Consider the following 27,201-nt stretch of genomic DNA (forward strand, 5'->3'; position numbering starts at 1 on the left):
TCTGAAGGACGCCTACTTCCATATCTCCATCCTCCCTCAGCACAGGAAGTTCCTAAGGTTTTCTTTCGGGGGCAAAGAATACCAATATCGGGTTCTTCCTTTCGGTCTAGCTTTATCACCCCGCACGTTCACAAAATGCGTGGATGCAGCTCTAGCCCCTCTCAGGCTTCAGGGCATACGTATTCTGAACTACATCGACGACTGGCTGGTTCTGGCGGAATCAGAGCAGTCGGCGGTTCGGCACCGAGGTGTCGTTCTCGCTCATATGCAGATGTTGGGGTTGAGGCTCAACGCCAAGAAGAGTGTTCTTTCTCCAGTACAGAGAACCACTTTCCTTGGTGTGGTATGGGATTCAGTGACGATGCGGGCCACTCTATCGCCCGTTCGTGTAGCTGCTATCCTGACAGCCACCAAAGAGCTAAAGCTAGGCCAGTCACGCACTGTGAAACAGTTCGAGAGACTGTTGGGTCTCTTGGCGGCAGCGTCCAACGTGATTCCTTTTGGCCTGCTGTACATGAGACCTTTACAGTGGTGGCTAAGGACCAGAGGGTTCTCCCCGAGGGGAAACCCACTTCGTATGATCAAGGTCACGCGGCGGTGCCTTCGTGCCTTAATTATATGGAGGAAACATTGGTTCTTAACCCAGGGTCCGGTATTGGGAGCTCTTTGCCATCGTGTTACGATCTCGACAGATGCTTCCCTCACCGGCTGGGGAGCGGTAATGGAAGGCCGCTCGGTTCAGGGTCTGTGGAAAAGTCATCATCTTTCGTGGCACATCAATTGCCTGGAGATGATGGCTGTCTTCAATGCGTTGAGACAGTTTCTCCCAGACCTGAGGGGCCATCATGTGCTTGTACGAACAGACAACACATCAGTGGTCTCTTATCTGAACCGTCAGGGGGGTCTGCGGTCGCGTCCGCTCTGCAAACTGGCGCACCAGATCCTCCTGTGGTCTCTGGGGAAGGTACTCTCCCTGAGGGCAGTGTATATTCCTGGGGACCAGAATGTGGGGGCAGACATCCTGTCGAGGCAGGAGCTGAGGCCAGGGGATTGGAGACTCCACCCCGAGGCAGTGGAGAAAATTTGGGAGTTTTACGGCCAAGCAGAGGTGGATCTGTTTGCGTCTCAGCACACGACGCACTGTCCACTTTGGTTCTCCCTTACTCACCCAGCCCCCCTGGGGCTGGATGCTATGGTGCAGACGTGGCCGAGGCTACGTCTGTACGCATTTCCCCCTGTTGCTCTGCTCCCAGGAGTTCTGGAACGAGTCCGCCAGTACGGAATAAGCCTACTGCTTGTAGCACCACGCTGGCCGAGTCGGATCTGGTTTGCGGACCTGATCCATCTCTTAGACGGTCCTCCCTTGGAGATCCCGATCAGGAGAGACCTTCTGTCTCAGGCCGGGGGCACAATATTTCACCCTCGGCCAGAGATTTGGAACCTGTGGGTTTGGCCTCTGAGGGGGCCCAACTCATAGAGAGTGGTCTCTCAGCTGAGGCTGCTGAGACCATCCTAAGCTCCAGAGCTCCAGCTACTAGGAAACTATATGCGCTGAAATGGAAAGTTTTTTCTGTATGGTGTCACCGACATCAGTGGGATCCGGTTAACTGTTCTGTGAACACAGTACTCGAGTTCTTGCAGGAGCGCTTTACGTCAGGTTTATGTCCTTCCACACTTAAGGTTTACGTGGCGGCCATTGCGGCTTACCACGCCCTGGTTGGGGGTACATCGTTGGGTCGAGACCCCCTGATTACACGTTTCCTTCGTGGCACACTGAGGCTGAGGCCTGCAACTCGCACTAGGGTGCCAGCTTGGGATTTGGCATTAGTACTAGAAGGCCTGTCTAGGGCTCCATTCGAGCCCTTAGATTCGGTTTCAGAGAAATTTCTTACCCTTAAGACTATCTTTCTGCTAGCTATTTCGTCCCTTAAGAGAGTTGGAGACCTTCAGGCCCTTTCGGTTTCCCCCACTTGCCTTGAGTTTGCACCGGGGATGGTCAAGGCATTCTTATATCCAAAACAGGGATACGTCCCTAAGGTGCCGACCTTGATTCCGAGGCCTATCGTGCTGCAGGCTTTCTGTCCTCCTCCTTTTACATCTGCGGACCAGGAAAGGCTGAACCTCTTGTGTCCAGTGCGAGCACTGGATACTTATGTTCATCGGACATCTTCTATGAGGAAGTCCGACCAGTTATTAATTTGCTTTGGATCACCTAAGAAGGGTCTTCCTGCTTCTAAACAGACGGTTAGCAAGTGGATAGTCGAGGCTATTTCACTTGCATACGAGTACTCTGACCATCCGTGTCCCTTGGTGGTCAGAGCTCACTCAACGAGGGGTATGGCGGCCTCTAAAGCCTTGTTATTTGGGGTTTCCCTCCAAGACGTTTGTGATGCGGCAGGCTGGTCCTCACCGCTCACATTCGTCAGGTTTTACAGTTTGGACCTGGATGCTGCCCCAGGTTCTCAGGTGCTTAGTGCTTAGTTACAACAGACTGACACTCAGGTACTTGGAATTCTGGCGCTTTGGGTATTCTCATTCCCATGGCGTCGATGGACGCATCGTTGAGTTCCCTTCGTAAGGGAACGTCTCAGGTTACTATTGTAACCATAGTTCCCTGAGAACAGGGAACGAGACGATGCGTCACCCTGCCATACTTCCTGCATCCCTGTGATCGGCTTGCTTCGGCAATTTTCGAAGCTAATGCCGGTTTGCACCGGATGTGCTTTTATCAATTCCTGGTCATGACGTCACCCGCCCGTGACGCTCATTCTTTCCATTGGACTAGTTGACATAGATGCTTCAGACGCAGTCACGCTGGGGGCGTTCCCATGGCGTCGATGGACGCATCGTCTCGTTCCCTGTTCTCAGGGAACTATGGTTACAATAGTAACCTGAGACGTTTTCATTGTTTGCAATGTATATGGATTTAATTCACACTTTGACAACAAAAACGTATTTAATTCCATTACTGGCAAACTAAGGGATTTGAAGGGTAAATACGTAAATGCCTTTATAATTCTTTCGGGGGACTTCAATGAATGTCCTGACGAAATAGAGGATAGATACCCACCTAGAGCGGCTCGCTCCTCCCAGGGAAGCGATTTAATCTCTTCTCTGTGCTCAGACCTATCCTTGACTGATGCTTGGCGTTTTTTTAACCCAGACGTCCAAGATTTCACCTGGAGTAATAGAAGTCTGACTTTGAAGTCAAGAATTGATTTATTTTTAGTTTCTTCTTCTTCTCTTCAATTTGTTAATGAGGTTAAACATGTTTATGCACCCCTTTCGGACCACAAATTAATTATTTTGAAACTAGGCTCCATTGACCCGCAATCGGGCTTGAGAGGTTATTGGAAGTTTAACAATACTCTTTTGAGTGACGACTCCTTTAATAATTCTGTTAAGCTTCTAGCGAAAGAAACCTTCGAGATTGACATTAATAATGGACATAAGAAAAAGTGGGAGTACTTCAAGTATAAAATTAGAAAATTGGCTATAAAAAGATCTAAGGAAATAAAGAAAGAAAAATATAATTCAGAACATGTCTTGATGAATAAATTAGCTCAATTAATGTCAAAAGGTAACCTTAACCCAGAAGAAGAAATTGAAATAAAAGCCATCCAAATTCAGATAGACCAAATATATACAGAAATGGCAAAAGGGGCATTTATTAGATCAAGGGCTAAGTGGCTGGAAGATGGCGAAAAGAACACCAATTATTTTTTTGCTTTAGAAAAAAGGAATGCTAAAAGAAATTCTGTAACTGAGCTCTACATTGATGGCACCCTTTCTAAGGATCTTACTCACATTTCTAAATTTGTTAGCTCGTTTTATGGTAATTTATATCAGTCTAATTTTAACAAAGAAGAAAGTGTACGTTTTTAAAAAAAAATTCAGCATAGTATCCCTATTATTAGTGAAGATTATAAAGTTTCTTGTGACGCTGATCTCTCTTTACATGAGGTTAAAAATGCTTTGTTTGCTATGAAGAAAGGAAAATCTCCCGGGATAGATGGGCTAGGAGCGGAGTTCTATACTCATTTCTGGGAGCTTATTCAACTCCCTTTAATGCACATGTATAGAGAGTGTATTGATCAAGGGGAAATGACCACAACAATGAAGCAAGGCATTATCTCCTTGAAACCTCGAAACCTGGTAAAGACCCTCATTTAATTGATAATTGGCGTCCAATCACATTATTAACTATAGATTATAAAATTCTGGCCTCTGTATATGCATATAGATTAAAATCTGATTTAAGTTCAATAATTGCAGAAACTCAAACGGGTTTCATGAAAAACCGCCACATTAGCAATAACATAAGACTCGTTTTGGACTTGCTTGACTATGCTGACAATATTGATTCTGACGCCTTCGTTTTGTTTCTTGATTTTTACAAAGCGTTCGACACAATCGAACACCCTTTTTTAATACAAGCCATCAAGGCATTTGGTTTTGGAAGCCCTTTTGTCGACATTGTCAGCATGTTCTATAAAGATATAAACAGTTATGTTATATTTAATCAAAATACTTCTCCACGATGTCAAATTGATAGGGGGGTCAGGCAGGGGTGCAAAATTTCTCCCTTTTTATTTATCTTAGTAACCAAACTACTAGCTATACGCTTAGTAAAGGAAGTACATTTTGGAGGTATAAAGATTTTTGGAAAAGAAATAAAGATCTCACAGCTGGCGGACGACACCACCATTTTTTTGAACAACAAGGACCAGTTGAGCATTGTCTTTGAACTGGTGGAGAAATTGTCTTCTGCGTCTGGTTTAAGGCTTAATCGATCCAAGTGTGAGCTGTTGCCACTTCATTGTTGTAGTGACTCTGCTATTGATAACATTCCAGTTAAACAGAATGTAAAATATTTAGGTATACATGTATGTAAAAATATTATAGTTAGACAGGACTTACATTTTTCGAATAGGATACAGAAAACCAAATTAATATTCAATTGCTGGCTACAAAGAGACTTGTCCGTTTATGTAGAGTATTACTCTCCAAGGCAGAAGGCCTTTCTCGCTTTGTTTACCCTTCCTTGTCTCTTTTTGTAAAGGACTCAATTGCTAATCAAGTCAACAAGACTTTTTTAGATTTCATTTGGAAGAACAAGTCTCATAGGCTTAAAAAGAACGTTCTCTCTAACCCTAAAGAAAAGGGAGGTCTAGAGATTTTGGATTTTATAGATGTGGTCAACTCATTCAAAATTAATTGGTTAAAAATGTGCATTCGAAATCCTGATTCTATTTTTTTCTTTATTCCAAACCTTATTTTTAATAAACTGGGTGGGCTCTCATTTCTTCTAAAGTGTAATTTTCTACCAAATAAATTACCTATCAAATTGTCCAACTTCCACCAACAGTCCCTCTTGGCCTGGAAATTATCCTTCAATCACAACTTCTCACCACACAAATCTCTCCTTTGGAACAACAGCGACATTCTTATTAGGAATAAATCGGTATTCTTCCCTAAGTGGTTCGATAGAGGAATTAACCATGTACTCTGCTTATTTGATGACTCTGGCAACATACTCTCTTATGAACACTTTATGGTAGCTCATGATTTCCCAATACCTTTTAAAGAGTTTAAATCTATCACTGATGCCATCCCTTCCGGAATCAGACAATTAATTAAAAATCATCTGAGCTATGGAAACAAAGATATCAGACAGCTTTGGATGGTGTAGAACTGTCTGATAAAAAATGTAGTAATAAGCATATTCGCCGACATTTGCAAAAGAGTAACTCCATTGCTCCAAGGGGGATGTTTTATTGGAATTCCTTTAATAAGTGAAATAAATTGGAGAAAAACATGGTTGATTCCTCACAAATACTGTATCTCTAATAAAGCCATAGAGGTCCACTTTAAACTTTTACATAACATTTACCCCACTAATTGTTTTGTTGCCAAGTTTCTAGACATTGACACATGCTGTAGCTTTTGTAAACAGGACACTGAAACAATTCCTCATTTATTTTTTAATTGTCCAGTTACCAAAAGATTTTGGGAAGATTTGGGCACTCACTTTCTCCAATCTCAAAATATAACTCACTCATTCACCCTGAAAGATATTATCTGTTACTTTTGTTTCCCACAAGATGGCACCCTGGAGTTTGTATTAAACTTTATAATCTTATATGCCAAGTTCTTTATACACAAGCAGAAATTTAATAGGTCTTCCTTATGTTTTAAACATTATATTTTGTAATTTAATATGCTTCTTAAATCACACAAGCTTGTAAAGAACAAGAAGAATGGAAAACTTTTGTGTCAATATTATGACCTATTTCCCAATTCCTCTTAATTTTCTTATTTTTCCTCTTTTATTTAGTTTGTATGGTTTTTTTGGGGTTTTTTTGTTTGTTTTTTGTCTCTGGTTTGGTATGTCTGTATAAATGTTTCTTTGTATATTGATGGTTTAACACGTTTGTACCCAATGTTACCTTCAATAAAAAAAAATGTAAAATTAAAAAAAAAATTAAAAAAAAAGAACAAACAGCGCTAAAGAAACCTCATTGCTTGACTTACTACTCTCTGCTGCTGACTGAGACTCAGACGACGACATCTTTTGTCTTACGTCGGCCACCGTAGCTTCTCATTCGAGGGATAGACCGCGCGTGACTAGCTGTTTGCAATTCGCAAAACTCACCACTAGATGCCGCTAAAAATTACACACTGCTACTTTAAAGGACTTAAGACTTGCTTGACTAAATTAAGAAAATGACTTGACTTTGACTTGAGATCCAATGACTCGAGACTTGACTTGACTTGACTTGAACTGTATGACTCGAGAATGACTTTATATAGGCTAATATAAATGTTTATATAAATCATCGCATTCGCAACATCAATTGATGAACGACATGAAAGCGGAACCATTGACGCCAGTCATCAGATTCTGCGCGATTGAATCGCCCAGAAAAAAACATAAATCGCGGTGAGCGCGAAATACAAAAACATCTCCCAGCATCGTTTCTTTTTGGATATAAACACTAGAAATTGACCATTCATACAAGAATATTTGCTGTACGCATAATAACTGGCAAGGGATATCGGACACACGACAATCACAACCTCGAGATACTTCATTCACCACGTCAAAAAGTAGCTATGGCTTTTTAACCTGTTTGGAGTTAATTTGACTAACGTTAAATCTAGAGAGAATGGTCAAAACAGCATGCCTCTTTATACAAAATTATGTTTTAAAATATAGCTTAAGGCTGTCAATAGATTTAATTGATAATGCTGGCATATGTTTGTAGACTATAACGTGGATACATTCACACAGACATTTACCACAGTTTCTTTCAAATCATCCTTTAAAGCCAAATATGTCGCTCTTTGCAATGACAAAAAACAACATAGAAAACTGTTAATGATGTTTTGTCGTGTTTTATGTTTGTCTTGAAGCAGGGTCAGGTGCGTGGTTTGGGGGGCAAAATGCCAGCAGACTTAATATGCACCCATAATTCAAGATGTGGTGGAAAAAATGGCCCTAGTATGAGTTATTTTTACATTTATAACATGTGATATTAAAAAATATTTCCAGAATATTTGTGCGATTGCAAATGTGGTAATGATTTTATACAACACTTCAATGAACAAAGAGTGAATATTGTGATTTGACATTTTAGACGTAGGCCTAATATTGTAAATATTCTCTGTTTTTGCTCTATTTCTTTAATGACAATAGTTCCAAACAAAATCCGGGGTTTTTGTGATTCACTGACCAGTTGCTTATGTAGCAGGGTGACTGAATCCACTCAGGAGGATACCATTCACCTGTGCTTAATTTGTTATCACCCCCGCCCCTTGTCCTATATATGAGATGTGTTGGGGCCACTTTGTATGCGGCTTGGTACCGCCCACTTGACGTCATCTGTGGCTGCCGCAGGTGGGCATTTCTCAGATTAAGGGCCAAATTGGGTTGCTGCAATTTTGAAAATTAAAATCCCAAATTTGACTAATTGGTATACATCAAATTATCAGTCCTTAAGTCAGGTACAATGTTATGAGCTTGGTTGAGACCATAAGATAAGGGAATTTATGATTTTTTTGCCATTTTTTTAACTATGTCAAGTGTGTCATTACCATCACATCATCGAATGTATGTAAAAAAATAAAACTTAAATGATAAATCAGTGCTTTTAAAATATTTTGTGGTTTCACATGGAATCTATTTTATCTTGAACTTAATGGGATTGTTGATTTTTACTTGCAAGATGAATTATAGTCACTTAAGTATCTACATTTCTGATTCATCAATCTACCCTGGCTTGGAATATAAGCTTATTTTAAGTGAATGCCATATATCAAAACTATTTTAATACCGTGATAATTTAGACTGTCCAACTCTGTCAGAAATATATAATTGTAGGATGTTTTTGTAATTTATACATCATTTATTGGCAAAAATATGTATGGTAATGGTGATGGTGATGACATAGCAGTTCTAGTAATGACAGTTTGTTGCGGTGATGACAAATCACTGATCATAACCTATTGTAATTTAAGAGCCTAAGTGACTTCAGACCAAAAAAACCCACCAGCTATTAATTGGTTTAAACATCAAAACATAGTATAATCTGATTATGGAAGACCAAACAGGAACTGTGTGTATCTGCTGTCCTCACCACCACAACCTGTCATTACCAGCACAAGCTGTAATGTGCTGGTAATGACTGTGCTGGGAATGACAATTTAGTCAAAACTAGCCTTGCTAGCAAAGATGATGACTAAGCAAGTGTAGCTAGCTTTCTACATGTAATGTACACTTTTTTAACTAATAAAGTGATAAAAAATAATCCAAAAATGTTTAAAAATACAGAAATACAACACGTATGGTAATGACGCATAATAAGTGTACATGCCCAACACAAAGAATAAAGAGTAGATTTATTACTTTTCTGGACATCAAGGCATCAGTCTTGCAGCTTGAAATCCATGTGCTCCACTATGCTATTAGCTTACCATGGCTACCAAATACACCTTGGATGAAAAAACTGTTAAAAAGTGCCTTTATGCAGCGTGTTGGTAATGACAGCTAAACCATGGGACAGGTAGAAATTAAGTAAAATAAAGTACAAAATTCATATACATATGCTTAATCTGTGCATGTAGTTTATTAGTTCAGGTAACATTTAATTCATTTGCATATTTTTTTAAATTAATTTGTGATAAATAATGTTTGAGATTTGTTACGACAAGTGAAAACTCGGGTGTAAAACCAATATAATTAATGCATCTCACTTGTGAACTTACCTTTAAATGTTTTATCTTCAACATTTTTAGTATAATTGTTATAATAATAATTCCACTTTTTGATAATCATAAATGCATGCTATAATAAATTATGAATATTATGAATATTATAATTTAAATGTATAAGAAAGGTAATCATTTCTGAGGGAAAAATAAATAAGGTTGAGACCAATATAAACTACTTTTTTCTGTTTGGTATTGTACTTCGACTCGACTTGACTTGCTTGAAGTGAACCCTTGACTTGACTTGGTTGTGTGTACGACTTGCTTGAGACTTGATTGTAGGGACTTGAGACTTACTTGTGACTTGGACATGTGTGACTTACTCCCACCTCTTCTAGTTAACATTAATTAAAGGATTAACTAACATGAACTAACAATCAGCAATACATTTGTTACAGTATTTGTTAATCTTTGTTAATGTTAGTTAATAAAAATACAGCTGTTCATTGTTTGTTAATGTTAGTTCACAGTGCATTAACTAATGTTCACAAATACAACCTTTGATTTCAATAATGTATTAGTAAATGTTGAAATTAATATAAGATTAATAAATGCTCAAGAAGTGTTGTTCATTCTTAGTTCATGTTAACTGGTTGTTAACTAATGAACCTTATTGTAAAGTGTTACCATTGTCTTTATTTAGTTTGGTATCAAGATTTTATCTCCGAAAATCGGGCCTATCCACTCTATAAGCGATCTAGGGTGAAATCAGTTTTATTTTGGGACACTTTCCCCAGTCATCTCAATGGCAAAAGTGCCCCAATCACCCTGAATTCACCCCAGTGCTTAATGCTGCTTGTCCAATGAAATGTGCTTCTTTAATGACAAGTTGTTGTTTTTATTTCTCTTTCACATGTCAAGAAGAAAATCACATGGATGGATAACAATAATTAAAACTGCAAAAAGAGAATATTAATCACTTTTATTAACATATTTACACATGAGAAGATTTGCGTTATACCAAAGACTTAAAGGAACTGTGTTATACTCAGAACAAGCTACGTGCACCAGGTCAAAGGGATGTGGTAGAGAGGGGAAAGGGTGTGGAAATGTGCAAGAAAGAGGGTTTTGGTGGTTTTTTTTTAACAAACTATTTAACAATACTAATAGCAACATTTTCTAAGCAATTATCTAAGCACAGTCCATATGTTATTTTATGTAAAAGTAACAAAATTTCAAAATTACACACATGCAAAATTATCATGCACAAGTACTTACAATTAGTAACATTTAAAAAACACCACTGCTGCATTAGTACCTTACAACTATAAGGCTATGAATTGTTAACAAAATGTAGAAACTTTACAAATATGTAATGGTGGATATAATGCTCTAATCTAACTATCTTGGAACATGTTTACTGTAAATAACTATCCTAATTTGTCAATCATGTTTGATTTGAAATAACACATTACAAAGGCTTCCCAGTGAGAGTCCTTTTTGAAAACAAGACGAGTGGTTCCACGTCAATGGCTAAATGTGTCATTTACTTTCTCATAAATGCATATGTGAGAAAAAAAATTAATGCCCTCTAAAAGGAGTCTAGACTTTACAGGACACTCATTTTTGCACACTGTGTGCATGCAGTCAGCATCTCACCCAGAAGGGTAAAGATTCTTGTGGCTTCCTTTTTTCTTCATTTTTCAAGTAAAATGCGAGTATCTATCACTTATCTACATCTTTCCTTCCTATTATAGCAGATAGCTATGAGAACAGTCATGTAAACTATGTCACTGAGCATGAGAACTGTATGAACTTTCATTTGTATCTTCAGATATGAGTTGAGGCGCTTACGTTGTGAGCGGGACACGTGAACGGTTGTTTCCGTCTGAGCTGTGACTGTTCATTTGCCATATTTTGCGTACAGCCTCAACGTCCATTTTTCTTCGAAACGTCTCTGTTGTGAAGTAGTACGCCAGGGGGTCCAGCATTGCATTCAGGCAAGCTATCATGAGGCTGTACCGGTAAGCTGTTAACAGTGAGCTTGGCCTGGTCTGGGGAGGCTTATAGGCATAAAGTAGCACGAGCATAACGTGATACGGCAGAAAACAGAACAGAAAGATCGCCAGGTTAGTTATTATCATCCTTTTAATCCTTCTGCTGTCTACTAGGTCACTGGTCTGAACAGCCGTGCTTTTGCTTATAGCCCGGACGAGCCCCCATGAGCTGAGAATCATAACGGTTAGTGGGATCCCAAACCCAACAATTAGCGTGGAAATGAGAGCAGCTGTTTGAGTGGCATAGCTAGGAAAATTTCCAAAACACGTGCTGTTGCAATTGTGCTCTATATTGGAATTGGGCTGTCCCTTATTGAAATAGATCGGGAGGCTCGTTCCGATAGTTAGCATCCAGATCCCCAGACACACGCACCATGCTTTCTTGCGGCCCTCACGGATGTGAGAAGACAACGGGAAACAGACTGCTATGCAACGGTCAAAGCTAATGCACATGAGGAGGAAGATGCTGCCATACATGTTACTTAACAGTATGAGACCGGAAAAATCACAGAATTTCTGGTTCGGATCCCCCAAACCCCCGTGGTAATAGATCCTCACTGGAAGCGTACAAACCATAAGAATATCAGCCAAGGCTAGGTGAATCATGTACACAGTGGTGTGCGACCGTGATTTAGAGTTGCGGAAAAAAATGACAAGAGCGGTGAGGTTGAGGGACAGTCCAAATATGAAGACCACTGAATACACAGTAACAAAAACCACATTCTTCTGGCCTTGTGTTGAATTATGACATGAATAATTTGACATTGCTGATTTTAGGAATTACCTTCTTGACTATAGCCTGTAATGACAGAGAAACAAAGGGTTGTGTAATGAAATGTTATAACATGCTATCAAACTTAAAAGAAATTTGCACCAAGAAGGGATCTTGCTTTGTATTTACATGCAGTTCTTCAAAGTATTGCAAACAAACAGCTTGCGTCAGTAGGAAACTTTAAAAAAGGGTTAGAGAGTAAACCTTTCCTCCAACTCAAAGCATTTCGAAACCAGTGTATTTTTAAAGGTCAAGTGACATGAACATCTCATAAAGTGTACAATGTACATCTCAGATCTTGCCAGAAATAACCCTGTACAAGGGTTATGTGAGATAAAGAATAAAAATGAAAAACTCTTTTGGTACATTTTATACTGTTTGTACTGTACATCGATTGTTTTTACCGTGGAACAGAAGATGGGTTAACAAAATGTCAAAGTTTTCAAATTAAGTTACAGTTTTGCTTAGTTTATTTAAAAATATGTATAGTCTAATACTTGCACACTAAATTAAAATAATGCCTTTAAACGGACATAATTTTGTGTGTGTGTGTGTGTGTGTGTGTGTGTGTGTGTGTATATATATATATATATATATATATATATATATATAAAAAGTTTCCAGACACAATTTCTCAGTCTATTATTCAATATGACGTATGCAAACAATAGACAATATACATACACAAGTTATTAAAAGTCAAGCCTGCCATGTAGCACTTCTCTGATGCCAATAATACAGCTTTAAATATCTTTCAAATTTATACTTTGCATTTACAATATTTCAGATGTCAACAAAAATAAAAAAAATGTCTCATTCAGATACAGGCATTTTATTGAACACATTTGATGTGAATAAATGGTTCCTTAAAACAGGTATTACATCAAACTCAAAGCTGTCAAAGATTCCTTATTTGAAAAATGAAAACGTGGAAAATTATTATGTGGATGTTGTAAATACACTCACAGTTTTTTTATGTAGAAGAGAGTTTCTTTTCGGTTGGTAGTTGGTACTGATGCAAGACGGTTCTTATGTTGCAGTCTCATGGAGAGCCTTTACTTCAGGAAATGAGTTTGCGGTGAGTGCCTGTCATTTCTGTCTTCTTTTTAATGTACTGTATTATCTTATGCAACATAAAACAACTACATAGAAAAACACTCCTCATCCAAAAACAACATAGAACTCCTCAGTAATAGGTGACATAGATTATCAAAAAAGAGAAACATGCAATAAAAAAGCCAAAACCTGTTAAAAGTTTTATTTAGAATAAAATGTGTTAAATATCTGGGTACATAAAGATCACAGTCAAAAAAGGTCTGCCTGACATAAATGTTCATTAAGAATAAAATTTCTATGTAAATATAAATACATTAATTTTAACATAACATTGAACTAATATTCAAAAGATATCTAAATATTTTACAATATAAAATAAGAAAAAAACTTTAACTATTAACATTTTTATCAAATGAACCCATTTTTTTCACATGGATGGATCACTGAGTTCCCGGACACATTTTCTCAGAATGCAAACCGTATGACAAACAATTTCTCATATGACATATGCAAACAATTTTTCAATCGAGAAGATATAATGTTAATCAGTAGAGTACGTTTTACAGGTCCTTTCTTGTTAATTACTGTTCACTTCCACATTTGCTAATGGTCACCGATCGGTATACTGAGGACAAGAGTCTGGTAATAAATCTTGATCCTGTGTTATCTAGTCTGTTGTCCTTTTGAACTTATGCCACCTAAAGGAATAAAGCATAATTTAGAACCACTATCAGACCATTTTATAAGGTACCATGCTGAAACCATAAATCAATCAATCAATTATCTATTGCAAGACCATCAGCAAAAAAAGCAGTAAATGAATAACTGATTGACCTTTAGAAATCAAGTCACCTTTACACACATACCTCTTTACGATTGCATGTGCCACAGATGCAGCCAAAGAGGCCGTTGAGCGCCTGAAATCCACAGAGCAGCAGTTCTAAACAAGCAGCCACCAGCAGGGCGGCAAACAGGCCGATGTTAAACTCCACAACATTTTCTGGCTCTTTGCAAGTGTCCCAGATGTCAGAGTTTCCCAAGTAGTTTTCAGTGCTGTAAAATAAATAAATAACAAAAATAAAAAGAACAACAAAAAGACATTAAAGGGACAGTCCACCACAATTTTTTTATTCTGTCATTACTCACCCTCATGTCGTTCCAAGCCCGTAAGACCTTCCTTCATCAGAACAAAAATGAAGATATTTTTGATGAAATCTGAGAGCTTTCTGTCCCTGCATTGACAGCCTGCGCAATTACCACTTTGAATCAAGATCATAAAGAGTTTGTAAAAATAATTCATTTGAATTGAGTGGTTTAGTTCAAATTTTCTGAAGAGACTGTATTGCTTTATATAATTAACAGATTTAATTAAGGCTTTTATTCACAATTGAACAATGATCAGCAAACATAAACAGAAGCTCAACCGAATCTGCTTGACACACGAGAATGAACCTCATTGGTTCTCGCACGTCAAGCAAACATGCTTGAGCTTCTGATTACCACAACTGATGTGCGTTGATGAATGTTTATATGTGAATAAAAGCCTAAATTCAATCTGTTCAATTAATAAGCTGCTGAATGCATATGGATTAGTTTTACAATTTCTTTATGAAATATTTTGAAGCGTTAAAGTGGTAGTTGCGTAGCTGTCAATGGAGGGACAGAAAGCTCTCATATTTCATCAAAAAGATCTTAATCTGTGTTCCGGAGATGAACGAAGGTCTTACGGGTTTGAATGAAATTAGGGTGAGTAATTAATGGCAGAATTTTAATTTTTGGGTGAACGAACCCTTTAAAAGCAGTTAAGGTCCACAAACTATTTTGATGTTAATTATTATTATGTTAACATTATTGTAATCTCCCGCACATTTTTGCACCCAAAAAAGTTATATTTTAGTTGTCATGACCATTTTTCTCTCTGTGAGCTCTAGAATTGTTTTCTATAAATGTTCTTTTTAAACTGGAGAGGATGTTTTGAGTTCTGAAAATGGGATGTCCAAATCATTTTCACACCTGTTCATGAATGGTCTGCTCCATTGCTCATCTTCAGTCAAGCAAACTGGTCCATTAATCAACGCAAACACAGCTATAGCACCACTATACAGAGCACCAACCACACCAATTGCAGCAAAGATAATGGACAGGAACATCTATAATAAACAAAAAGAACACAACCGACTTAGGTCAGTTAAAGGTTCACTAATGGATTGGAAAAAATATAAGCATTGTAATGTAAGCATTTTGTTTATGTTAAAGAGATAGTTCATCTGAAAAGAACAATTCTGTCATCATGTAGGCCTTCTCACTTCCCTCATGTACTGACTTCCCTTTTTTTTTAAACACGAAAGACATCTAGGCCCCTATTTTAAGCGCATGGTCTAAAGCGCATGGCGCAAGTGCAGTTAGGGCGTGTCGCAATCCACTTTTGCTATAGTTTAATGACAGAGGAAATGGTTGGCGCGCAGGCGCATGGTCTAAAATTGTTGTCTATTCTCTCAATGGGTGTGTTTCGGGCTTTACGTGCAATAAACCAATCAGAGTCTCATCTACCATTCCCTTCAAAGTCCCTGTAAAGACAATTCTAAAAAAATTCTAAACACATTATAAATGTTAGAAATGTATTACTTAAACATATTACTAAGACTGTGAAGTTCTGAATTGTGGAGTTAGACTATTAAACAGTTTTTCACCATTGTTGTGTTTATTAACTTCAGTCCATACATTAGCCAGATGCCTGAGGCTAATAGATGAGTAAAGTTTATGAATCCCAATAGAAACCTGTCATTTGACGAGTCTCGTATAGGAAAAAACAAGGAAATGGGCCTAATACGGCCAAATCCTTATAATGTATGTATAAATAAGGACTGTAGTCCAAGTGTAACCAGGACCAGACATGTATCGGGTCCTATGGCCTAGGGGGGTTTCTGCCTGCACTTACACTGAAAAAACCCTCGCATGGGTTCAACAGCAAACAGTAAAAGAAAATGTCTATGTTCTTTTTCAAATATCTTTGATTATTTTCTTCCCACAATGAAAGTCGACGACTTTAAAAAAAAAATTTAGGATGATAAGGCTAAGTAAATTATGACAATATGTTCAATTTTGGGTGAACTATCCCTATAAAATGATGAATATTCCTAAAGCTGACACACCTGCTGTCCTCCTTAGGCACTAATTCAATTAAAGTCAAGTGCTAAATAAATCAAATCTGTGACCCTATAGCAGAACTCACCCCACATCGGTTTGCACAGCAGCCTTGCCTCCCAGTGCTATGGATGTGAATTGCAGGAATCAATACCTAAAAGAGAAAAGCAGTAGCCATAACAACACAAAAATATGCTGAAGAAGAGATATATAACCAATATATTCCAGAAGCCAGGATGGATGCACTAAATAGTAACAAGAAACGGGTCAGACAACACCAACAGTAATGTCAAGGGAAAACAACTCGATAACAATACAATGAGATAGAATTTCCTTACTAAGATACCTCCTCCAACAACACCTCCCATGTATATTATCTCATCTGTAAGACGGTAGAGCCCCTCAGCTTCCTCCTTTGAATAAATGGTTTTAAAATCAGGGAAAAACAGAAAAATGTTGCAGATGATGGACAGCAGTGCCAGTGGATAGAGGCTGATGCCAATAAACTTGGCACACTTTCCTGTACACATGATGTAATATTCTGTTTTGTTAAGGCTCAGAAATTTTAAACAGACTTTAAGCGTGCAAGACTATATTCTCGAGTGTTAAATTGATGAGAGGACAGATTTTAAATATGTGACAAGACTAACACACCTATCTGACGTCAGGTCAGGAACTTATGTCACATCTTTATATAGCCTATTAGTTGTCATAAAAATGACTGTACTTTGAACAGCCAATGTCACTCTCTCAAAAACAGTCCTTAGAAACACATTGAATGATGCTATTAGACAGAAAACTGTTTTGCACAAAGGAGACATTGTTCTTACATAATGCTTTTGTTTTTGCTTGCCAATTATCCATATAAAGTGAAGAGGTGCAATGCTTGCAATGATATCTATTCATGGGCATCATATGACATTTGTAATATCCTGGAATCTATCTTGGATCATTTGATCAATGAATGTTATCTGTTGTTGGAGGTGTGGGTCGGTGTGTTTGTGGCTCTATACTGAACTCTGAACCTTTCAGTGCACTTATGTACAGATCCCACATGCCCTCTAATCAGGAATCTAAACTGTTATTTTATGTAATGACAGCATACGTCAAGCCTATTGGGAAAGGGATCAAGGTACAGATATGTGAACATTTCTATTAGAACATTTTGTATTTATTATAATAATTTTATAAATAATTTTTAAGATGGGATCATTTAAATATAAATATTTGAACAAATACTCCATTTAGAGAAATTAAGTGATGTCCAAATTGGTTCTCAGTGTGTTCACCACAACAATCACCAATTACGTCATCTTCACAAGCTTACATTGCAATAAAAAAAAAGTGTGTTGGGACTGGCACATTCTTTGGTTAACTACTGTGAGAAACATTTGATATTAATTAACTTTATCTGACCTTAATGTTAAGCATGATGTTGCACAAAACAGCAATAGCCTAACGAGTCACCACTTCTTTCAACGATCAATTTACATCAACTATTTCTGGCAGCACTCTAGTGGCGTAAATATAGGCCTACTAATACACTGCTTGAATACGAATTTGTTTCTGAAGATGTTTTTAGGTCCTAAAGATGATTTGGGCTGAGTATGAGAAGAAAAACACATGAAAATGCTATAATTCATAGACACAGATAAATCATAAAACACAGATTTTGATGGGTTTCAGCAAATGGCAGTATAATGCAATGAATTAACATTTAGGTCATAAAAAATGTGTAAATGGTCTTTTATTACTTGATAACTGTTTTTAATTGCATATTATGATTGTACTTAAGGGATATTTCATCAAAAAAGGAAATTCTGTCAGTAGCCTATTTAATCACCCTCAAGTTGTCCCAATCCTGTATTTGTTCACACCGGACGCGAATAGCGCGTCAAATTCGCGTCTATTTTGACGCTTGACCACTTTGTGTTAATTCGCGCGACAAGAGTGATGACGCGCGTAAAAACAAAAGTGTGAAGCGAAATTTCCGCGCCTCAGAGGCGAAAGTTTCAAAAGTTTCGACCCCGTTGGCGGCCATCTTTTTACAATATGTCTGTTGTTGATAGGTCATTTATCGAGAGAGTCACCGCTCTGTATTTGCTCTGGAGAGCAGAACAGCGGCGTAGGGATCATCATCGCCGTATTGGGTCCACCAGACCCTTCGGAGGCGAACCCAGTTCGGCGAGTTTCACCATTTGCTCCAGGAGCTGCGCCTGGATGACGGCTGCTTTCAGCGGTACTTCCGCCTGTGCCGCGCCCAGTTCAATAACCTGCTGTCCCGCATCGGAGCGAGGATCACCCTCGCCCTCACCCACCCATAACTGTCAAGTATCCCGTTTTGGCCGGGAAAGTCCCGTATTTAACCCTTCTTTCCCGCCGTCCTCCGGTATTAGTATTTTACCGTAAATCTCCCGTATTTTAACCTGCGCTACTAAAAAATAATAATGGCACGGGCGGATAAAAAAAACAAAAACATTGCCAATCTGAGCTCTGTCACTAGCCACGCGATAACTGCCACCTGCAGTAGCCTGCTACGTACTGTAGGTGGCAGTTGCCGCGAGGTTAGTGTGTGAGGTCAGATGATGAGTGACAACGCGGGGGGGAAAAGAAAAAAAAATCGGAGACGGATGGTGGACGCTACGACAAAGACGGAAGGCACTCCTGACACAAAACCAAAACCCTCATGTAGGCTAAATACCGCGATCAATGGGACAGCGAATTTACTTTTCTGAAGAGGAGCAGGGTATAGGGGACAGTCACGCGTTTTGTAACTGCGACTTTAGCATCTTAAAACCTGTTAACCTTTGCCAGTGCGCCGACGCACTGAAGCGTTTTTTTGTTTTTTGATTAAATAGTTAAAAGTTACTATCAGATTTAATGTTATTACCTTGACAAACCATACATCATTAAAAAGATATAACACTCAAGTTCCAGTATTTGACCACTATTGTAGCCTATTCTCAGAAACTTTGAAGATGTTTCATACAAAATACATTTCTAATAACTTTACAAAACTTTGTAGCTATTAATAACTATTTTTTCATTATGACAATAATTAATTATACATTTACAATAAACTGTCAGGTGTCAGCTTTCAAATGAGATCATAGCCTACTTGTGATTTTAGTGCAAAGTGTTTATGATCTGTAGGCTATCTGTTTCAGTTTGGGTATGCCATTTCTGTCTGAGGATTTTTCAAAAGTGGGGTTGCACTGTTGCAGCCTATCAGGTTAAAGAATGCAAAGTCTGCAACAAATTTGAACAATAACTCACTAAAAGAGTAAAGAAAAGTTATGTGACATGTAAAGAAAAACTGTAAAAGAAAAGCAATATGAAATGAAAAGAATGTGTGGAATGAAAATAAAATGTAAATGAGACAGAGCAATGTTAAATGAACAGAAAATATGCAAATAAGCCTTTAAAATAAATGCTCTTCATATTTTGTGTTTTCATTTAAGCTATAACACTTGTCTGAAAATGTAAGGGATAACGTTAACGTAGCCTACTGGAGCTTGGTTGGGGTGGTGGGACTGCTCGCGGTGGGCGCCGGAAAATTTCCCTTATTTTCAAATTCAAAACTTGACAGGTATGCCCATCACCCAATCTGAAATTTATTTTTGTTTTGATGATAAATGGAGCCAGCCTAGGCTACTACAAAAGTGATTAAACTGTCCTGTGTTTTTTTCCTTCACAACACAGACACGATGTTCTTGCACTAAATTATGTTGGTTCTCTTTACATTAGAATAATAATAATGTTTCACATAATCTAGATTAGATATGCAATAAATAGCATACAAAATGAATGTCTCATATATTAAAATCAAGTTTTTATGTGGTAAAATATTTACTTCACCACGTGACAGCAGCAAGCTGGCTCCTTATTGGTTAACGCGGCGCGAATTTGACGCAGAACTAAGTCAATAATGCCCCACAACTGTTTTGTTACAAACATTCTTTAAAATATCTTTGTGTTCAGCAGAACAAAGAAATGTATATAGGTTTGGAACAACTTGTAGGTGAGTAAATGACAGAAATCCCATTTTATCCCTTTCCATTAACTCTCCTTTAACTGTTTAAAATTACAAACATTCACAACAGCAAGTGCTTAATTTTGTATTACGCATATAAAGAATTAAGATGGTACACATACAATTTCCATCTATAAATTATTTTAAGTACAATCCAACCTTGACCTCATTTACTACTGCTCCGTCATCAGTTATATCTTCCATGACCATCTTTTGACACATGACTCACAAATAAGAAAAAGCCTAAAAATAACTGCAAAAGCAAGTAGGTCAGTGGCTTGAGCAGTCATGGTAAACTGAAAAACCCACTGTTAACATTCATGAATAAAGTGATTCCATTTCACACCCACAGTAGAGTACTGCAACTCATTTTCACTGTTATATGTCATAGATATACTTATGAATGGTTACACCATGCAGATAAGCGTGTGAAAATACCTATTTTGAACTAAAAAGGAATGACTAGTAGCCTAATTTTAAATACATTCAAAAAATATGTGAACAGAATGATACGAGTCAGCACTAATGTGCTATTTTAAAATTATTGTGCCACATTGGTGATATAAATTAATGTGTTCTTTGTTTCATAATTGATCTGTCTATATATACCTCAGGTCCAAGATTACGTTAATGTCATGATTGCTTGTGCACTCTAAATAATGGCCCATGTCCAGGAATTATTACATCCGCTATCAGTAACGCCTTCTGTCGGTTGGTCTCTTGTATCTGAGGGTTCTCGCTCAGCTCCTTCCAGGAGTCTTCATCATGGCAACGTTCAAACAAGTCTCCAGCGACAAGGACTGCACCCTCTGATGTTCCCTTTACTAGGACACTGACATCTCTGCCCATGTGGCCAGGTGTTGGAATGATGGATACCTGGTGGATAAAGTGGATTACCAAATTAGTGTCTACTAAATATAATTATAACCTATGTTACTTCACTTTGCTAGTCTAGTTATGGCCCTATATGACTTATATGAATAACGTACAAAATCATCAATATGGTGTGGCTGTCCCTCGGCCAGCTGGTTTGGTAGATATCGATCTCCCACGCTCATGTCACATCCCACAATTATTTTGGCGTCTGGAAACAACCCCAAGTTTCCCACGTGGTCAGAATGGCCGTGGGTTCCGACTACTATATCAACACTCTCTGGCGTCATACCCTTCTCCTTCAGTTTTTCGACGAGAAAGTCTCGGTCCCAAGGACCCCCGGTGTCTACTAGAATATTTTGTGGTCCGGTAATTAAAGAAATGGTACCGTCAGCTCTAAACGCGCCGTCTGGTTCTGCTGTGCAGTAGCCCTCTTTCAATACTGAGACACAATACGGGTGGCCTGAAATGTTGGGATTGATGCCAGATTCACTTTTTCTTATTGAGCGATGCATGTCCATTTGAGCCTGAGTAATCGGGATAATAATTCAAAGAAACAAAAAGTTTACAACAGCTGAAAATGTTATTTTCAGCATCGCTCCATACTTCTACGGAAAGTCACTAAGGACAAACTAAGGGGGAAATTTTGATCTGGCGTTATGGTACAATCGCGCCACCTTTTGCTGGTAGAAGGACAAGTCAAAGTGTATAAACACTAATAATAATAATAATGACAGCAATAATAATTAAATCAAGTGATATTTTGTGCCCTCTCTATTCAATCGCGGGAACATGAGCTGCTAGCATGGACATAGAAGTATTTTCATAAATAGAGGCGAAGTACTACAGTGACGCACTACATCACGTGATCATTTGACGTTTCCATCATGGCGGCATCGGAAGCAGTTGCAGAAACATCATTCATGGATCCTTTTAAAGATATTCTTGTTAATTATTTAATGCCAGAAACATGTTATGACGAGTTCTTTTTACAGTTCAATCTTCTGCACGGTAGGTTCACGTTTTATTAGTTTTGTTGCAGCTTTATAGATAAATGGAAGCTATTTCAAAGATTATTTCCTGGTAAGTTATATTATACTAATAACGAGTCAATGACAAAGAGGATTTCTCTACTGTAAACTATACACATGTCCATTTCTTACTGGGTCTAGTGTCCGTAAATGCTGTCACAATTTAGGACTCTTTTAGTTTTGATGTTTTCAGTTTTTAATGCATACATCATACACGTTAAAATGTTAAACGTCATCTGCATTATAATTTGCACAAAAAAGTAATAATGTCTGTATTAAATGTGTTATCTGTTTGGCTTATATTAACCGTGTGGGTCAACTTTTACATGCCAATCATATTGAAGTCTGACTATTGAAGTTCTTCTTTGTGAATCTCTACAGTGGATTGTCTGAAGATTGTAATCAGCAAAGGCCTAGGCATTGGGATCATCCTTGGTTCTGTATTGGGTAAGGAAAATCTCCACCATCTTTATAACATAAAAAACCAAGACAATTTCGCCTAACACTGATGATTTGTGCATGTTTCTTCATAGTAAAGCTGCCTCAGATTCTAAAGCTGATTGGTGCTAAAAGTGCTGAGGGACTGAGCTTTAACTCTGTACTACTAGAGCTATTTGCTATCACAGGCACCATGGCCTACAGTATTGCCAACAGCTTCCCTTTCAGGTAAATTAATAGTGATGCTCTTTCATAAATATGTTTAAGTCTAATTTCATATTTATTTACGATTTTGGTAAACATTTGTCCACACAAACACCATGCATTTATAAATGAAAAACAACAAAGAGGAAAACTGGCTAATAGAAACAAAGATATAAAACATGTGCCTGTGAATATTTTTGGCAGTTCCTGGGGTGAGGCACTTTTTCTCATGTTTCAAACTGTGACCATTGGTTTCCTCATACAGCACTATGGAGGAAACACCGTCAAAGGTAATAAGACAATTCCACATGTTTATTCATTTAAAAAAAAAAAAAAATGTGTTGCATTTTTAAATTTGAATAGTCAGTTTTTAATCGTTATCTTTTGATTGTGTTGTGCAGGTTTGGGGTTTATGGCAGTCTACTTTGGACTGTTGGCAGTGCTCCTCTCTCCCATGATCCCCATGTCTGTTGTCACTACCATGCAAGCCTCTAATATGCCAGCCATCATCTTTGGACGGGTAAGCTAGGCCAAAAGAAACAACCCTGTTCAACAGTTGAACCAGCAGAAATGTATTTATCTGATTTTCTCTGTCTTCAGTTAATTCAGGCTGGTACCAACTACACAAATGGCCACACTGGGCAGCTGTCAGCTATTTCAGTGTTTCTGCTGTTTGCCGGCTCTCTAGCACGCATATTCACTACAGTGCAGGTAACACCACCGTATGAGCTATCATCCCATATTAAAGCGAATAAAAGTCTCTTATGCTCATCAAGGCAAAATGTACTGAATCAAAATACAGTAAAGTAACCGTAATATTGTGAAATATTATTTCAGTTTAGAAATACTGTTTATTTCAGAAAATTTTCGAATTTATTTCTGTGATGGCAAACCTGAATTTTCAGCATCATTATTCCAGTCTTCAGTGTCACATGATTCACATGAAATCACTCTAATGTGCTGATTTGGTGCTCAAGAAACATTTCTAAATAGTTGTTCACAATAACCCGTTGTGATGCTTAATATTTTTAAGGAAACCATCATACATTTTTTTTTAGGATTCTTTGAGTAGAAAGTTTAAAAGAACAGCATTTATTTATTTTTCTTTTTGATGTAAACATCTTTACGGCCACTTTTGATCAATTTAATTCAATTTAATCCTTGCTTTAAGTATCTCTGTTTTTCAAAACAAAAAAATGTTGCTGAACTGAAACTTTTGAATGATAGTGTAAGTTATTTATGATCCTCATTGTTTGAAATGGGTTCATTGTGAAGTGACCATTTTAATGTGTCCTATGTCCCTGTACAGGAAACAGGAGATTCCCTCATGGCTGTCACCTACATCATCTCTTCTTGCTGTAATGGTGTGATCACAGCTCAGGTTCTCTACTACTGGAAAAGCAGCCCTGCCCTCAGGAAGAAGACTGAGTAGATCCAAACGAAATGCAAATTCAGTGACCATTCAAGTCAACTAAGTGCACTGGACAGCCGATTGGGGATCAGATGTATCCTAATCAAAATGACGGTTCTTGTAAAATTGAACACTGTCCCTTGATCAGTTAAGTGCATTTATTGTTAACATATCAGAACTGGAGAGGCAGGTATGAATACTGTATAAATTCACACATTCATGTATTCCAGGTCCCTTAATTGGACAAAAAAAAGCCAGTATGGTGAGGGGTAATTTTTTAATACTAGATCTTTTCCTCCGCCCCTTTTATGGTAGTGGGTTATTTAATTAGGCAATTTTTGGACCATTTTCTTAGCTCAGAGAAGGGAGTAGTGTCCATAGTATTCTTGCATTCAACCATAAATGTACAAACATACTGTATGTACTAAATCCTCATGTATAATTACTGCCATCCTGTCTTAGAGTTTTGTCTTGTTACTCCCATTAACCGGGCTCACTGCATATTCACTAAAACCAAGTAGCCATTTTGAATTCAACAACAAATCTTCGAAAAAACTTTTACCAAGGTTTTTGTAAACATGTATTCCAGAATTGTAAAAGTGACCAAATTGTACCAAATAAATACATAAAATGCATACTTTAAAAAATGCACATATGATAATATGTGTCATCATGCTAAAGGCAGCCCTACTAGAACCTCATAGGGTATTAGTATTATCCCCATAGGGGATTGTTTTTTTGTTCTGTGTGTATACAAATCCCACCATATGGACACTATTTCACAAAGTTTTCTAGAACCTAGAAATGCTCATGTTGCTTTACACCCCACAATATGTTTTGGCGTTTGACAAAATAAAGGGTTTTCTTTAGGTAATACATGGAAACTAGTAAATCAATTGCTGTTGTATTTCTTGCAATGGCCATGCAATAGTACATGTAGCCGTGCTGTCGAGTGTCATAATGATATAAAGGGGACTGGGTACAATAAGAAAAAATTACTACAAAGCACTTTTTTGTTTGTTCAATATGGTAGTGTTCACCCATCAAATACAAGTTGTTTTAAACTGTATACAGGTAAAAGGAAATTTTATTTGAATGATCGACATTGCATATTTGCACACATGTGAATTAATTTTCCTTTTTTGCATGTGAACATCTATTGTTCATTGTTGGTTTATTTCAGGAATGACATTTTACAAATGGCTGTAATTACGTTTTTTCCATATCTAAAGTTGCATTGTACTTTTGACCGTTGAGTAAAACATTTATATTATTTGTAGTGTTTATTACTCACTGTTCACAAAGAATTTCTTTTAGTGCGAAAGTCTTAAAGTCACAATCAGTTGTAGAAGAAAATAATAAAACAGTTTATTTTAAAGTTGTGTTTTTTCATTTATCCATTATGGGTGGTTTGAAGTGATGGACTGTGATACATAAATGTACCACCAGAGAGAGGCAAAGAGTTGGTAAAAATATAATCGCTGTCAGTTTTGTCCACTGGTAGGTACCCTTTACCCTACTAGCTGTTTTTAATGACTTGCCTGTCCTTTAGCCTTCATTCGTCATCACTTTTTAAAGAGAAGCACAGTCTACAGTATATAGCACAGAAAAGTGTACTGGCAGTACTGGTTCTGCATTCATTGGCAATTTTAAGTCCACCTCCAGAAGTCTGAAACCAGTTAGCATGAAATTCTAATAAAAGTATAATCATGCATATAATATATTTAGTATATATAACTAGTTTCACCTTTTAATTTAAATTACTGAAATACATGAACTGTTGTACGATATTCAAATTGTTCAAGTTTCACCTGGTATTATACTTTTTAAAAAGTCTTACTCTGTCTTGTAGATTTATAGGGAGCAGACAGACATAAGCAGAGTTCAAACAAGAAAAAAAAATTGATGTAATATTTACTTTGAAACTATTTTCACTCTAATAATCTTTGTTATATTTACAACTTTGAATAATCATTTTTACAGTGTGATTGAACAATGGTTATCATGTACAGGACGGCTGAGTGCAAGTGACATAAGATGAGCTACAGGCATAATGAGAGTGTTTATCTAAATATCGAAAAGCCCTTGAAGCAAGAGCACATTATTTCTGTGATGTAATCTCAAATTATCAAATTCTATTTAACACCACCTTATTAATGCACAGACACTGACATTTTGCAATGACAAATTAGAACAACTATTACATCTAATGTAATCTAAATATAAGCTATTTACAACCATACATTGAATTTCGAACAACTTTGATTAATTATCAGTAATTTACCTGATAATTATCTTGATCCCATACTAAAAGTTTGTGCATTTATTTGATCTGGATAAAAGGATAAGAATTATTTAGCAGGATAAAACTGAGACTACAATTTAACTAAAAATTGATGTGAGATGTTTAAGGGAAAAAAATCTATATTAACAGGAGGTTAGAAATCATTTTAAATGCAAAGGGTAAAATTAAGAAACAAAATAATCTCCAAATCATTCATCCATCCTCCAAAACAAAACATCCTCTGTAGGGTAGTGGCTTCTCCAAATCAAATATCACAAAAACAAATAACTAAAAATATGAATAGAGAAGTGCCACAAAGTCAGTCAATGGAGGAAAGTGTTTCTGTAAATTGGTTCATATCTTTGCAGCATTAAAATAAACCCTAGACTTGAAACAGGGAACAACTGTCTTTTGACCATATATTATAGTTTATTTATAGAGATTTCATATAAGCATGAAAGTGATGCTCCTCTGTAAGGCCCTTTAAAGGCATCTTCATAGTCAGCATGTTTTCTTTGGTTGTGCTCACATGCTCATCGTTAATTAACTGCTTACAATTTAGACAGCACATTCTACTTAAATTTACCGTCAACTCAACAGCATTGTTTTTGCTTTCCTGTAGATAGTGTGTTTCCCGTACTCTACAAAAAGAATGACTTGACTCTACAAAGTATCCAACTTGATGTCT

At 37.4% G+C, this 27,201-nt stretch overlaps 4 protein-coding genes across 4 annotated transcripts; 1 reads left to right on the plus strand and 3 right to left on the minus strand.

Moving 5' to 3' along the window:
• Positions 1–10,177: 10,177 nt before the first annotated feature.
• LOC143736595 (lysophosphatidic acid receptor 6) lies at positions 10,178–12,134 on the minus strand. Its single transcript, XM_077227281.1, has one exon. It carries the CDS (start codon positions 12,030–12,032, stop codon positions 11,061–11,063), a length of 972 nt encoding a protein of 323 aa, XP_077083396.1. The 5' UTR covers positions 12,033–12,134; the 3' UTR covers positions 10,178–11,060.
• A 1,149-nt stretch (positions 12,135–13,283) lies between these two features.
• On the minus strand, positions 13,284–17,734 carry tm4sf21b (transmembrane 4 L six family member 21b). The gene is made up of 5 exons (XM_077228328.1): positions 16,578–17,734; positions 16,328–16,393; positions 15,109–15,245; positions 13,962–14,148; positions 13,284–13,793 (listed from the first exon to the last, which is right to left on the minus strand). Exons 1-5 carry the CDS (start codon positions 16,767–16,769, stop codon positions 13,785–13,787), a joined length of 591 nt encoding a protein of 196 aa, XP_077084443.1. The 5' UTR covers positions 16,770–17,734; the 3' UTR covers positions 13,284–13,784.
• A 227-nt stretch (positions 17,735–17,961) lies between these two features.
• On the minus strand, positions 17,962–21,666 carry mblac1 (metallo-beta-lactamase domain containing 1). The gene is made up of 2 exons (XM_077228330.1): positions 21,262–21,666; positions 17,962–21,148 (listed from the first exon to the last, which is right to left on the minus strand). The coding sequence occupies exons 1-2, from the start codon at positions 21,664–21,666 to the stop codon at positions 20,906–20,908; spliced, it is 648 nt and encodes a 215-aa protein (XP_077084445.1). The 3' UTR covers positions 17,962–20,905.
• A 35-nt stretch (positions 21,667–21,701) lies between these two features.
• Positions 21,702–25,607, plus strand: mpdu1b (mannose-P-dolichol utilization defect 1b). The gene is made up of 7 exons (XM_077228329.1): positions 21,702–22,156; positions 22,558–22,623; positions 22,710–22,842; positions 23,023–23,108; positions 23,220–23,338; positions 23,419–23,529; positions 24,128–25,607. Exons 1-7 carry the CDS (start codon positions 22,033–22,035, stop codon positions 24,248–24,250), a joined length of 762 nt encoding a protein of 253 aa, XP_077084444.1. The 5' UTR covers positions 21,702–22,032; the 3' UTR covers positions 24,251–25,607.
• The last annotated feature ends 1,594 nt before the right edge of the window (positions 25,608–27,201 follow it).

This window comes from Siphateles boraxobius, unplaced genomic scaffold (genome assembly GCF_051911475.1).
Source record: "Siphateles boraxobius isolate OS27281-9 unplaced genomic scaffold, OSU_SipBor_1 130, whole genome shotgun sequence".
In the NCBI taxonomy this organism is placed as follows: domain Eukaryota; kingdom Metazoa; phylum Chordata; class Actinopteri; order Cypriniformes; family Leuciscidae; genus Siphateles; species Siphateles boraxobius.